This window comes from Brassica napus, chromosome A1, assembly GCF_020379485.1.
Source record: "Brassica napus cultivar Da-Ae chromosome A1, Da-Ae, whole genome shotgun sequence".
Classification (NCBI taxonomy): domain Eukaryota; kingdom Viridiplantae; phylum Streptophyta; class Magnoliopsida; order Brassicales; family Brassicaceae; genus Brassica; species Brassica napus.
Window position 1 is genome coordinate 25,094,017 of NC_063434.1, and position 15,777 is coordinate 25,109,793.

The 15,777-nt window shown below is 32.8% G+C and overlaps 1 protein-coding gene across 1 annotated transcript; it reads left to right on the forward strand.

Moving 5' to 3' along the window:
* The first annotated feature begins 3,407 nt into the window (after positions 1-3,407).
* LOC106366984 (F-box protein At3g17710-like) lies at positions 3,408-6,653 on the forward strand. Its single transcript, XM_013806663.3, has one exon. The coding sequence runs from the start codon at positions 4,368-4,370 to the stop codon at positions 5,502-5,504; it is 1,137 nt and encodes a 378-aa protein (XP_013662117.1). The 5' UTR covers positions 3,408-4,367; the 3' UTR covers positions 5,505-6,653.
* Positions 6,654-15,777: the final 9,124 nt, after the last annotated feature.

Genomic DNA, 15,777 nt, shown 5'->3' on the forward strand with positions numbered 1-15,777 from the left:
AGTACATAATAATTAATTACAAATTCTGAACCTAACTAAAAATATTTTTTTTTCTTATATACAATTGTTTCTATTCATTATTTTGAAATAAATAAATGTTTTATAAATTTAGAATCTAAATAAAAAAGCTTTTATCATACAACTGTCTCTATTCATAAACCATATATGTTGCGATAAATATTTAATAAATTAGTTATGTTCTGATTATTTGAAAAGTTATGATTTATTTCTTTTTAAGTAACAAAATTTTATATATTAATTATAATATTTAAGATTACTTTCTGGAGTTCATGCATATTAAAATATAATATATATTTACAATTAGTAATATTATTTATTTTTACTATGAAAATTTCTAATAACTATAGGACAATAAGATTTGATCAAGTATATTATAAACTAAGGAATGGTAAATATAGTAAAATCAGTAACATCAGTTGTTAAGAATATTTTAAAATATCTTATATATTAAAACAGAAGTCACAACCTTGATTCATGTGTGATTTTTAAAAAAATGGACCTAATGGACCTATTCATAGAAATTCATACTATATTTTAATTCAGACTAATAATAAATATAATTTTTAAAATATTTTAATCATAGTATCTTTTGATATCTTTTCATTTTAAATATAAATATATTTATTTTAAAATTCTAACAAATCTGTTTAAAAAGATTTTTACAAGATCTTCATTTTTGAAATTATACTTAAATATTTTCACTAATTTCGAAATTAGTTTAAAATATTATTATACATTAATATATTCAGTTATATAAAATGAAAAATAAAAAAATCTATAATATTTTAGTTATTATATAATCATAATCAATTATATTAAATTAAAATTATTATATTGAGCTAAATATAATAAAATTGTATTAAATTTATATATTTATAAATTTTACTTTCGTAATTATAAAATATTTATGTTCAAAAATAAAATCTAATATGTTGGTAAGATGGGTTAACATTATCAAACTATATAATACATGTATAAAAATTAACATGTAATTCTTTAAAGTTAATAATATAAAATATTTGTAACTACTTTAATCATAATATATTTTCATTTTAAATATAATATATATTTATATATTATATATTAAAAATTCTAATAAATCTGTGTAATATTTAAACAATAACTTAATGTATTTTAAGTTATCGTTTAGAAATAAAAATAAATAAATTATATCCTATTTTATCTACTTTTATAGTCATGATCATGTTAAAATATAATTATTAGACTAAAATAAATATGATAAATTTATATTCAATTGATAAATTTATAAATTTTATTTTCATAAATATAAACTATTTATTTAAAATATAATATGATGATAGAACGACTTAAAATTAACAAACTATATAATACATGTATAAAAATTAACATATCTTACACTTTTATAGATGCAATAATAAATTATCTAAAATGAATAAGCATAAAAATATTGGTAAAAAAGAAATCCAGTTTTGAAATACGTGTCAGAATTTAGCATAAATTAAATACAAAATATTTTTTAAATATATTTTCTCATGAATATATTAATTTGCTTAATAACTAAATGCAAATACAATAAGATAAATATATAATAAGAAGTGGCAAATACATAAGGTTTAAACAATTAATTAATTATAACATGTAAATTATAAAATTATTGTATTTGAAATAGTTATATAAATATTTAAGTATATGATTAACATTAAAAATATATACCACTTATGTTCTAAAACAATAATTTATGTATAGAAAAGTGAAAACAAACACCCGTGCGGTTGCACGGGTCAAAATCTAGTCTATACTATTAAAAGGGAAGGAGTCCCAAAAAGTTTACTTATGAAAGGTTGTTGGACCTATTCACTAGACTTAACTATTTTTTGGTCTCACCTTATATTTCTCCAACTATAAAATAATCAATGCTCTGATTTATTACTCAATTTACTATGATACACCAAGGATTTATACATCAATATTATTAATTCAATATCATTGCTATATTTTACCCCTATTTTTCCTTGGAATATTAGTTTTGTGCCACTAAACCTATTTAAAAAAAAAACAGATTATTTTATAACAGATTTAATAATCATATAACCCACAATCATTTTTCTTTAACAACAGTTACTATAAAAACATTTGGATTTATTGGTAATTAAAGTCTGAATAATACCATATTTAATTCATATTAAATGTTTTATTACCCAATCTAACATAAAAACATGATGCAAGTACGGTTAACAGAAAGTTAAAAACATGATACCATTCGACGGTCAAAACATATTAACTTTCAATTACGATTAGAGAAATACTTCACAATACAACAAAAAGCTTAATTATATTTCAAAATTATAGCATTTTCTTTGAAAACCTTCCTACGTTATTTTTGTGATGAAAACCTTTTATAATTGGGTTTATTAGGGGAAAGGGTTTTGTATAAATATTTTCTCAGGAAATTATTGCATTTTTAGAATGTTTTTATGTTTAAATAAAATATATTATTTATTTTTAACATTTATAGTTAACTCAACTATACTCAACTTATTAATAATTTTATTCCTTAAATTCTAAAATTTAATCTTAAAATTGTCATTTTAAAACCTATAAACTAGAATGTATAACATAAAAACAATGTAGTTTATTAAATTTTACATCTTAGTAAAATTTATATGAGAAATTTAATCAAATTTTGAAAAATATTATCATGTTATTTTAGATTTCGACCATGTCATGAGGTATAGATTCACGAGTTAATAGGGGTTTTATATTTTAAAGGATTTTAAATAATGGATTTTTTATTAAATTGAAACTAGATTATATACAGTGACTGAGTTTTCTGGTTTGCCTGTGGAAACTACTTACTGGTGTTTTGGTTTCTTTTAGTGGAAAATTAGACTGAATGTTGAGGACTTATTAAGATATTTTTTTAAATATTTGAATAAAATGTTTGAGTAATTTGTTTTTTTTTTGGATAATTCAGCTTATAAATAGTATATTTAAGATATTTGGTTATTTAGAAATTACATATAATTAATAATTGTAAGTATATAATTTGTATTTTAAAAATTCAGGTATATGTTTATCTTGGTTCTAGAGATATATGATATGTTCGATTATTTATAAATTTTGGTTCAGGTTTGGTTTCACTTTTTCAATTTGGTACAGATTGATTATTCGGTTCCGAATAATATGGCCAAACTTATAAACTATTTTATATAAAAATTTATATTAAAAATTATTAAATTCGAAAAATAAACCTGCGTTTTCTAAGCACGGATCAAAATCTAGTATCTACTTATAATTAGAAAAATCTTACTTTAAAATATAAAATAAGTATAAAATAATTATCTAATTATTATTTTAATATTTTTTATTAATGAATTAAGTTTCTTATTTATTTTATACTCTTGGTCACAATTTATATTAGTAGTTTTAAATTCATGATAGTAATTAAAATTTTAGTTTCTAATTCAAATATAGTTTTAAACTAATGATAGTAATTAATTATAGCTTATGAATTATTCAGTAAAATATATTTTTTATTTATTTAACTGACTATAAATTAGAATCAAGATAAGTTTTTGTTTTCTTATATAATTTTGATCTATTCGCAAAAAATATATTATGAAATAAATATTGAACTATATATTGCAATAAATTAGTTATGTTCTTATAATTTAATTTTTTTAATTTAATTTTTTTTTTCATAAATTTCAACATATAAAGTTTTCATCTTAATCATATAAAATATCTATGCGCTATTAATTAAGTTTTGTTATCAACAAAATTATATTTTGATTTAATTTAGATTTTTTGGTCACAATTTATGTTATTAGTTTAAAACTCCTAATAATAGTTGAAATTTTAGATTTTGAATGAAAATAACTTTTATTTATATACTATTTTTTCTATAACTGACAAATAGATGATAATGTGAAGATTTAAATACATATAATTTTAATTAGTCATTTTCTCAGGAATCTTACCTGTTATTTAGAAAAGATGTAATTTTAAAATTAAAATCTTCATAAAGTTCAAAAAATAACAAAATTTTCATCCTTATCATAAAATATACTTTTTGTTATTACTCAATAGAACAATTAATAATTATTAATTAAGCAAATATGTTTTATCAACAAATTTGGTTTATAAGTTATTTTGTGTTTTGAAGATTATTTGGTTATATTTTATGGTAATAGATCTTAGCACATAACAAATATTTAAAGCTTTAGCTTATACTTCAAAAAGAGAAAAAGATTATTGTGTGCACAATTTGTTTTATATTCCTATCACACACACACACACACGCATATATATACATAAAGCTTTTCACTTTGTTTATATATGTATTAGGGTGGGGAAAAAAATAGATGACAACGGTGAAGCTTCCGTGGGATATGGAGGTAGAGATACTCTCTTGGCTTCCACCTCGATCTCTTGTTGGGTTCCGAGCCGTGTGCAAAAAATGGAACTCTCTTCTCAATGACAAGAGTTTTCTCAACCAGCACTCGTCTAGATCTCGTCCCCAGTTCATTTTCTTAACTAAATTGAAGACTTACTCGATTGACGTTGACCTCGGCGGCGCAGGAGTTGGTCCAACGATAAAGATGTGTGAGGTAGCATCTGATTTTCCTTGTCAACCTATGGATTGGGAAAATATTAATGTCGCATCTTGCGACGGATTACTGTTTCGTGAATTTTTGAGGAAAGGCGTAGCTGTCTGGAATCCTTGGTTGAAACATATGGGGTTGATAGAGTTCAAGGAAAAAGATTTTTATTTTGGAGGGGTAGGATACGATAGTAAGAGACCCGAAAAAGGTTACCAGATCTTGGGTTATTTTTGTAGAGTCGACGACACTTGCAAAAAAGGTTACGATGAATTTGCGGTTTACGAGTGTGCTTCTAAGACGTTTAAATTTATTGACTCTCCTTTCAGGAAGTGGTCTCTGTGGTCCGCCATCACTGAGGCGGCTGCCCCTTTGTCTTTGGAGGGAAATTTGTTTTGGATTGGTTACTGTGACGAGATACGTGAAAGTACCATCCAAAGCTTTAGTTTTTCCAGAGGTATATTCATCAAAAAGTTTTGCATGCTGCCTTGTGAGAAAGTTTTTTATGTCAATAAACTTGTCCTAGCTATTTATAAGGGAGATCGGTTATCGTTGCTAAATCAACGCTACGCAACAGGAAAGATTGAGATTTGGGTGACAAAGGATAAGATTGATGATAGAGCGCAAGTGGTGTGGGTAAACTTGATGAATTTTTCAACAACTAACTTACCAAGGCTAAAAGATGAATATTATGGCGTTAGGTATTTTATTATTGACAAAACCATAATAATGTGTTACGAGAACAGTCAAACTGGAGCGGCTTGCATCTACATTGTGAGTGGAGATATGTTCAAGAAGATTCCAATAGATTATGGGAATGTTCTTGAGTGTTACTACCGTGTCTATTTTCCAAATTTGATCCGGCTTCCTTTAGAATTCAGACGATCGCTGGAAATTTAAAATTGTTTTTGCTTGTTTTTAAATTTTTATTTATCTCAAATCTTATCTCATAAAAACATTGGCTTAATATTAAAGTTAAATTACAATAAAAAATTACAATTTGGTGCTGTTTGCAGTAAAAAAATATGTAGTATAAATTATAGATGTAGATATAAGATATTGAGTTCATATTTTTGGTAGTTGATGTTGTTAACTTCAATTTATTTAACGGCTGTGACAATGCATACGAATCATGCATCACCAAACGGATGTAGTTGGGTTTAGCTCATTAAGACTTAAGTGTTAGTTTTATAAAGACAAGGAAAACATGAATGTTTTCAAAAAAAAATTAAAACATGGAAGGTTGCAGGAAGCTTGATTCGTCAAATTGAAAAGAAAGTAACATATAGGATCTTTGTGTAAGGATACCGATCAAAACTTCAAAGGGTTTCGTTTAATAAGTCAAGCAAAAAAAATAAAATTTTACCAAAAAGTAGCCAAGCAAAAAGGTTGGAAGAGGGAAAACCTCAAGAAGCTCAAATTTGTGTTAATTTAAATTTTTTTTATCATTTCACATAAATCACATCAACAACAGTAAAAAACGTTTTTGTCAAAACAACACAGAGGAAAATCCCAAAAAGTAATATATTTTTAAACTAAATTACCATAAATGATTAATCATAATTTTAGTTCAACTTCTCAATACTAATCTTAAGTTCTAAAAGATTGTATAATTTATTGTTTACATAGTTTACGCAATTTTTTAACTATTCATTTATTTAATTAATTTTGTAATTATAAATATGAGGATGTCTTATTTTATTTTTAAATATGCTATTTTAGTAAATTTTCTATTTGTGTATTGTTTTACGAAGAATAAGAAAACACGTTTAAATCGACTCCAGCTTAAGTGTTATTAAAAAAATGGTTTTAATACAGTATTTGTTACCTAAGTCAGAAAAATAATATTTTTAATATAAACTCTTGTTTTTTTTATTCTGACAAAAGTTTCAAACGTTAACTATATTTTAATAATTTTATAAATAGAGCATGAATAGTTGAAACTAATAAAATATGCCACTAATTATATTTTCAAAAAGAAAACTGAATGCTATAAGCCAGGTTTTTATATCTAAATTAGTAGTGAGACATGACTTTGTAGATGATGCAAACATTATTTTCATTCAGAGCATGAATAGTTTTTTTTGGAATATTTTTTTCAGATACTGAAAAAATTAAGCAAAAACAAGCAAAATGTAAGCAAAAATGTTTAGATTTCTTTTGTGTCACTATTTTCTAGAAAATAAAAGTAAAAACTGACGTGGAATCAGTTTAAACCTCAATAGTCTAATGCAATTTTTATAGTCTATGTAGTAATTGAATTCATAATCCAAATACAATATGATTTCATCTACAATACAATTCATTATTTAATCTAAGTAATATAAATTGTTTTTAAGTAACCAATTCATGAAAGGGCAAATAATTTTGTCCAGATTCTAACTAGTTTGGAGTGATGATTTATGATTCCGGATGATATTGTATGTTTAACTTAATTATTATTTATAACAATTTTTTACCAAACTTATGTTTTACTTTTACTAAAGGTTTATTGTTGCTTTGTTATTTTTGATTATGTATTGATTTTTAGTTGTGTTTTTTAATTATCTCAAGGCTAAGCTTAATGGTTAAAAAGGAGAAAATAATTTCGCGAGATTCGTTTATTCTTTATTTTGATTAGTGTGAGTTTCATGAAAGATGAAAAATAGTTCTGTAAATGGTTTTTCTTACTTTTGATTATATTAGGTATTTTTATTAAATTATTATATGTTGACCAAAAAATCGATGTTAATTTTTTTTTGTTGGATTAAAAATGAAAGTTTATAGAAAATATGGGTTGCAAAATTTGTTTTAATAGATTTGATATATAAGAAGAAAATAAAAAATTTAAGGATAATTTATTAATTTCAAGATAATAATGATAATGTGTCAATTTTACAGAGTGCATAGTAATGATGTGGATGCTTAAGGAGAAACAAACTCTACTTTATATATATAAATTATTTTTAAAAATTTAACTGGTTTTTATACAGTATATGTTACCTAAGTTAGGAAACAATAATTTTATTATATACTCTTGCTTTCTTTATTGACAATGCTTTCAGCCCTTAAGTTTATTTTTATAGTTTTATTAATTGAGCTTGAATATTTGAAACTAATAAAATATTCCCTTAATAATTCAAAAAATATTTTTGAATGCTATAAACCAATATTTTATTTTTAGTATCCAGACATGACTCTGTAGATGATGCAAAAATTATTTTCATTAGATATATTTTCTTGAATAAAAATTTCAAATACTTAACAAAATTAAAAAAAAAATTTGAGGAAAAGGTCTGATTTCTTTTGTGCCACTATTTTATTTTAAATAATAAACTTGAAACACCCGTCCCTCCCCATTTCCAACCGGGGTTCCAGGGCGCGGGGTTTAGGACACACATGTCTACTTTTCCGACATCTCCGTGTGTCCCGTTTCTGGTCCCATGAGTTTCAGGTGCATTTCTTTCCTTACCGTCGGCATTTCCACTTATAGTTCTGCAAGAATGGAAGAGGGAAAAGAGGGGTGAGTATTAATACTCAGTGAAGCGATTCTAGACCAGTCTCCCCCATGAGCTTTTATACTGCTCAATGCGAAACGAGAACCGACTAGTCGCTACACACATTTCTTAACCAACTATTAAAGTTCATTTCACAAAAACAAACAGTGCAATGAACTCAGTCATCGCTCAATTCACACAATTCGGTTTATTATTTAAGACTTCATTCATCCTATAACTCTAGGACCTACACAGCTCAAGCGGACCAACCCTCCCCTTTCTTGCTGCGTTCCTGTGAGGTCGCCTGCCCTGGTACACCCGGCATCCGGTTCCCTTGGATGTAGTCCATACCCCTTGCAGTGTATTACGACCCCTTCCCGCCAAGACTCGGCGTGACTCAATCTTACCGGCGCCTCTATTCTTACTTGCCGTTTTTGAACGCTACGGCCGCCGCGTTTTCCCATACTCCCCACCAGTCCCTCGGTGGTTCGTATTCCATTTCTATTCATTTCCCATACTCCCCACCCGTTCCTCGGTGGTTCGTATTTCAATCATTTAACCTTTCCTTTTTCCTTATCATTTCCTTTTCCTTAAACCCTTAGACTCTTTCTTACTTTCCTTTTTAGACGCCACCCGTTCTCGGTGTCACACTCAATCCATTCAACAATCATTCATAGGTTTTCTATCATTCATCTAACAGACCGGTTAACAGTTCTCTTAAGATCCTACGTTCATTTCTTTATAACCATCCTAGCTCTCAATCACGACCACAGGTCTTCAACCAATCAAACAATCAGTCAAACACCAACACACCAGTTTATTTAGAATCTTAAATCAGTACGAGGGTTCTAATGCAATATGATCTATCAACCTAACATCAAACAGGATCTAATCAATCCTAGCAACCCATTCAACAATATAAAAGAACATAGAACAGATCTGGGTAGAACACCTCACCTTAGCCTAGATCGGGATCTGGATCTGAGATTAGGAGGTAAGAGAAAACGGGATCTGCGATCTATGACACCACGCGGCCACCACCACCACTCGCGGCTGCTCACGGCGAGGAGAGAGAGACGCGGCCGAGAGAGAGAGAAGGGAACGCGGAGAGGAGAGAGAGAGAGAGAGAAGAGACGCGGCGAAGAGAGAGAAGGAGGAGAGAGGCGGCGCGGGGAGAGAGAGAGAGAGAGATCTTCGACGGCTAGGGCTTCCTGTCTCCGGGATTTTTCTGCAGAGCTTCGCTCTAGAATTTCTGATGAGAGACAAGGGAGGTGGAGGCTTGTATTTATAGGGAAAGGCAAGCGAACCCTAGGGTTTTAATCCTAATGGGCTGCAGAACGGACCTTCCCTTTTAAAACACAAAAACTTTTTGGGTTTGGGTTTTGGGGTGTTACAATTCTCCCCCTGTTAATCGGAATTCGCCCCGAATTCCAATCTTCCGGCTTTGAACACTAACATTCCAAAACCCGAGGTGAGTTCAAACACATTCAAGGGAGGCACACAATATTTTCTTAAGAATTTTCTTTCGAAATCTCCCAGATAAATAAGGAATAACATAATTCCTACTCATACTGGATGTTTCCGAAATCTTATTTAGTCTCTACAAAGTGGAGAAGTGCGTTTCTGCCTTGAATCATAACCAAACACTCGGACACCTCTAGCTGGCGGTTCCAGATAATCCTCCTAATTTTAACCTTCCGATGGATCCTCTTTCGGTTCAGCGCTTGTGACATAAATAACATGTTTAACAACCCCGCCTTCGCTGCCATCGCCTTCCCTGTCATCCTCACCACTAAGGCAAATTCCATAGATTCCATGGCTCCATTCAGCTCTCCTCGAATGTTCCTACGGAGTCTCGCCTTATAACCCGGCACTACCTCTCCGCAGGCTTCGACTTGCATTTCTCGGTCATGTCTAAGAACTCCTTAGTGTACTCTTGGACCAGGCGAGGCCTATGCACTATCTGAACAAGGATCTCACACTTGCACGGCTCGGTACATTCTCCCGAGGTTCTTTCATCCATAATCGATCTCTTCCGCAGATCCTCTTCCACTTCCATTTCTTCCTTAGAGCTTGAGATGGCGACGACCCAACGGTAAGTGCCCTTTCTACCCCACTGCCTGACCGGCTATCTAGTTCATCAGAACGAATTCCCATGGTTCTAACACACCAAGCAACTTGCCCTGAATTTCCTCGCGGAGCTCTGCCTTAATCCCCTGGCACCAACCCTCCGCTGACTTTGGCTTGCATCTTTTAGTTGTCTCCAAGAATTCCTCGGTGTACTCCCGAACTGAGTGCGTTCCTTGATTAGCATGCATCAGTGTCCCACACCGACATACCCCAGTTACGCTCCTTAGGCGGTCTGCATCAATACTAGGAATCTTCCTCGGACGTCCACGTTTCCTCGTTGGCACACTGTCTTCCATCCTAAACGGTCCAAGCCCTTCCCGATCAATCCTGACTTCCTTGGGTGCCCACAGCCCATCTTGGGCAGCGTCATTTCGACTTCAGGCGTGAACTGGAAGATCAAATGGCCTTGGTACATTCGCCTACACTCTTGGATCTCTGGAACTGGGGCATCAGCACTTGACGCCTCACGGATGTCTCCCGATGTGGACGTTCGGCTGCTCCACGAACTTCATTCTCTCCTCGTCCTTGTTAGCATCAACATTTTTGCTACATGGTGATACTCCATCATCCTTTTTACTCCAAGACGATCCTTTTTACCCCACAATGATCCTTATTACCATGAACCTTTTTTCCCTATGAAGATCCCATATCCTTATTAGCATTTCGCATTTTGCTCCAAAATGACCCTCCATCATCTTTTTTTTTTTTTTACCCCAAGATGATCCTTAACTTAATTATCACAATCTGAAATCGGTTTTCCTTCTTCTGCCCATCCGATCGTCCCTTGGCCGCCCCGGTTTTGCTCCTTCCTCTTAGGCGGGCCCACTCCAAGGTGGTAGGGCCCGCGCCCATGCTTTTTTTTTTTTTTTTTTTTTTATATTGGGAACAAGCTTCACTGTGATATCTGAATGACATTATGCTATTTCTTTGCCGGGATATCTCCTCCGTGAAGCTGCGCTTGCCTCCGCCCTGCGTCCGACTCTCCTTCCCCAGTCTTCCCGGCCCGGTGTGGGGTAGTGTCGCCGACGAAACGTTTCCCTCCAGCTCGTATGTCCGACTTTCCATTCCCCCTTAACTTGTCGTGCTAGGCGATTAATCCCTCTGTATACTTGCCTTACAACTCCTTGTTACCCATTCCTGAACCTCTGAAACTCCACTACACCGCGGTACGAGGACTTTTTGTTGATCTGATCTTGGCCGGAGACTCTGAGTTGTTCGTATACTCCTTCAGCATTAGCTAAGACGGTCTATCAGAACCATAAGGGAAATGGGCAATATCGGAAACGCTGATCCCTTAAGTTAGTATTAAGGGACCTTAACCTGGCTTTGATACCAATTGAAACACCCGTCCCTCCCCATTTCCAACCGGGGTTCCAGGGCGCGGGGTTTAGGACACACATGTCTACTTTTCCGACATCTCCGTGTGTCCCGTTTCTGGTCCCATGAGTTTCAGGTGCATTTCTTTCCTTACCGTCGGCATTTCCACTTATAGTTCTGCAAGAATGGAAGAGGGAAAAGAGGGGTGAGTATTAATACTCAGTGAAGCGATTCTAGACCAGTCTCCCCCATGAGCTTTTATACTGCTCAATGCGAAACGAGAACCGACTAGTCGCTACACACATTTCTTAACCAACTATTAAAGTTCATTTCACAAAAACAAACAGTGCAATGAACTCAGTCATCGCTCAATTCACACAATTCGGTTTATTATTTAAGACTTCATTCATCCTATAACTCTAGGACCTACACAGCTCAAGCGGACCAACCCTCCCCTTTCTTGCTGCGTTCCTGTGAGGTCGCCTGCCCTGGTACACCCGGCATCCGGTTCCCTTGGATGTAGTCCATACCCCTTGCAGTGTATTACGACCCCTTCCCGCCAAGACTCGGCGTGACTCAATCTTACCGGCGCCTCTATTCTTACTTGCCGTTTTTGAACGCTACGGCCGCCGCGTTTTCCCATACTCCCCACCAGTCCCTCGGTGGTTCGTATTCCATTTCTATTCATTTCCCATACTCCCCACCCGTTCCTCGGTGGTTCGTATTTCAATCATTTAACCTTTCCTTTTTCCTTATCATTTCCTTTTCCTTAAACCCTTAGACTCTTTCTTACTTTCCTTTTTAGACGCCACCCGTTCTCGGTGTCACACTCAATCCATTCAACAATCATTCATAGGTTTTCTATCATTCATCTAACAGACCGGTTAACAGTTCTCTTAAGATCCTACGTTCATTTCTTTATAACCATCCTAGCTCTCAATCACGACCACAGGTCTTCAACCAATCAAACAATCAGTCAAACACCAACACACCAGTTTATTTAGAATCTTAAATCAGTACGAGGGTTCTAATGCAATATGATCTATCAACCTAACATCAAACAGGATCTAATCAATCCTAGCAACCCATTCAACAATATAAAAGAACATAGAACAGATCTGGGTAGAACACCTCACCTTAGCCTAGATCGGGATCTGGATCTGAGATTAGGAGGTAAGAGAAAACGGGATCTGCGATCTATGACACCACGCGGCCACCACCACCACTCGCGGCTGCTCACGGCGAGGAGAGAGAGACGCGGCCGAGAGAGAGAGAAGGGAACGCGGAGAGGAGAGAGAGAGAGAGAGAGAGAAGAGACGCGGCGAAGAGAGAGAAGGAGGAGAGAGGCGGCGCGGGGAGAGAGAGAGAGAGATCTTCGACGGCTAGGGCTTCCTGTCTCCGGGATTTTTCTGCAGAGCTTCGCTCTAGAATTTCTGATGAGAGACAAGGGAGGTGGAGGCTTGTATTTATAGGGAAAGGCAAGCGAACCCTAGGGTTTTAATCCTAATGGGCTGCTGAACGGGCCTTCCCTTTTAAAACACAAAAACTTTTTGGGTTTGGGTTTTGGGGTGTTACAAAACTGATATGGAATAATTTTAAACCTCAATAGCTCTAAACGTGACGATAGCTAGAAATGCGAACACTAAGATCAAATCTCGTAAAAACTCTCCTCAGAAGTAATGGCAAGCAATTTTTCTTTGATCATCGACCAACTAGCTATCACCAACAACCGTAGGCCCATATGCAAAACAGAATTGCAATAAAATATGAAAGAAGAAGCATCAAAAGCCAACATATTCTCGTACTCATAACAAAATGGAAGCAAAAGGAAACACAACTGGAGCATAATGTTTACAAAGAATAAAACATCTGTTACATTTGTCATTAACTAACTTCTTAACTCCTTCTACCCACTCCAAGCACGATTCCTTATTCAATGCATCTCTCCTCTCTTCCAGGCGGTCAATCTCCGGCTATAAAAAGGTCATTCTCCATCCCGTAAACGTCGTCCTTTCATTTCTCACAGAAAATGAGTGAGCAACTGAAATCTCATGGCAGTTTATCTTATTTGAGTTTTGAGCGTTTTTGTAATCTTGATTTGTTCTCGGAGATCTGGATGTTAATGTTATGGATTCAATGTGTTTTGGTGCCTTTAGCGAGACGTCTGAAGTTGTTTCGGTTCCTGTCTCTAGGGATATGGCTACTTAGAGATCACATTAATATGTCAACTTCACCAGTCTCCAAGATGGTTAGAGTTCTCTTGAATATGATTTCTGATTTGATTAGTTAATATAAATTATTTGAAAAGATGAACTTAGATTTGGTTTCCAGTTTGAATGGTATTAGGGATTAGTGGACCAGAAAGAATAAAAAGTGTTGTCTACTTTTCAGAAAATCCGTAAGTAGGCCGAGCTTTGACGCTGTGGCCGACAACGAGTTCACAACTCTGCTTTGTCTCAGATTGAGTGAAAGAGGAGCTCAGTCGACTAGAGAACGAATATAAAGGCTTGAAAAATGCTTGCTCTATTGATAGTTGTTTTCACGTCGATTTGATTTTAATTTTTTTGTAGGATGTTGGAAAAGCTGTGTTGGGGAGCTATTCAAGAGGACTAATGATGTTCTTTATGTAGACAAAAGCATGAGAGGTATTGAATAAGTTAACCCATAGATTTTTGACAAAACCATGTTTTCTATGTTTTCCTTTCCTTATGTTCTCATCTGCCTCCTATAAATTTAGTTCAGATATTAAAAAATTTGTCAAGCCTGGAAAAATGTATTCAGTTTCTTTTGCTCAAATTCTGGATATAATAAGCCATGTTCATCAACATAATTTCCATAAACTACTTGGCTACCAAGCAAACGAACTGTTGTAGATGAAACTGTATGTCTACTGTTACTTAATGAAGGTACTCTGAAAAAATTGATTACCATACAAAAAGATAACTCTGCCTTTAGTTAGATAACACGGGAATGACCATTTCGTAACAATCTGGTGAAACAGAATGAAACAGAATGGGAAATAAATAAATGTATATACCACCAATTTCTGGTCAAACTAAATATGTATATCTATATCTATTGTACAGGTTAAGTATCTGCAGATAACAGTTAAATTATAAGAGATAACGACCACAAAAACTTATCAGCTCTGAAAGCCGCAAAGGAAGGTGGCGTCGCATCGTTAATAATGTTGCGTGAGGATCTTCATGCCACCACAAAGGTCCTTCCTAGAACTTCCTCTATTTGATGAAACTTCAGACCCAGAGGAAGCAGTTCTCATGTGTTTGTGGTTTTTTATTCTGCGGTTGGTAACTCAACTTAATTGCTGCTCATGATTGCTAAAAATATCTTACCATCTCATTAACAAAGATACTTCGTGGTTCATCGAAGTTAGATCCATGCATGAAAGCAGTAGCTGAACAAAAACCGTCTCAGTTGTAATCCTATAAGACGAACACGTTGGCTCCTTAGTTTTTTTTAGGTTGTTAACGACCGCAAAACAACAGCTTAAATCAACAACGAGAAAAAAAGTTCTTTCTATGAGATTTTGGAGGTTTTATCTTGGACACCAATTCTATTTATATTTCCACTCACATTTATTAATTGAAAAATATTTATAGAAAACTACATAAAGTTTTCTGGACGTAAGAGATATATAATGTGTTTTTTTTCTTCAAAAAATAAAGATCTTCAATCTGTGTGTTCTTGGACAAAATATATATATTTACAAACATGTTTTAATGATTTTATAAAAACACATAATCTCAATCATGTAAACTTATTTTAATATTTATCTTTGATATTTACGAAAAATCAAATCACTTGCAGTAAATTTGCACACTTACATAAATAATTTACACATTTACACACTTATAAGTATATGATTTACAAAAAGATGCAGCAGCCCTACCACTACAATATATAAAAAGATACAAATCTATTGTATCCACATAAATGTAGAAAATATAGAAATCAAATTTCCATACTGAAATTAAAAAAAAGAACTCAACCATAATTTTAGTACTAATATAAAAATAAAAAGTACATATATATTCGCACCATCCCAACAAAAGACATAATACAAACTAAATGACAAAGAACACATTAAAGCAAAAGTGAAACTAGAATATTTAAATAAAGCAAACAGGCTAAATGATATATTTTCCGAAAATAAAATCAGAATATAGCTCTATTCAAATTATTTCAACAACCATATTAGAAAGTTTTATGTACCATAAGATAGTTTTAGT

Bases quoted from the DNA above. Each gene is read 5' to 3' on its own strand.
- LOC106366984 (XM_013806663.3), top strand. From the start codon at position 4,368: ATGACAACGGTGAAGCTTCCGTGGGATATGGAGGTAGAGATACTCTCT.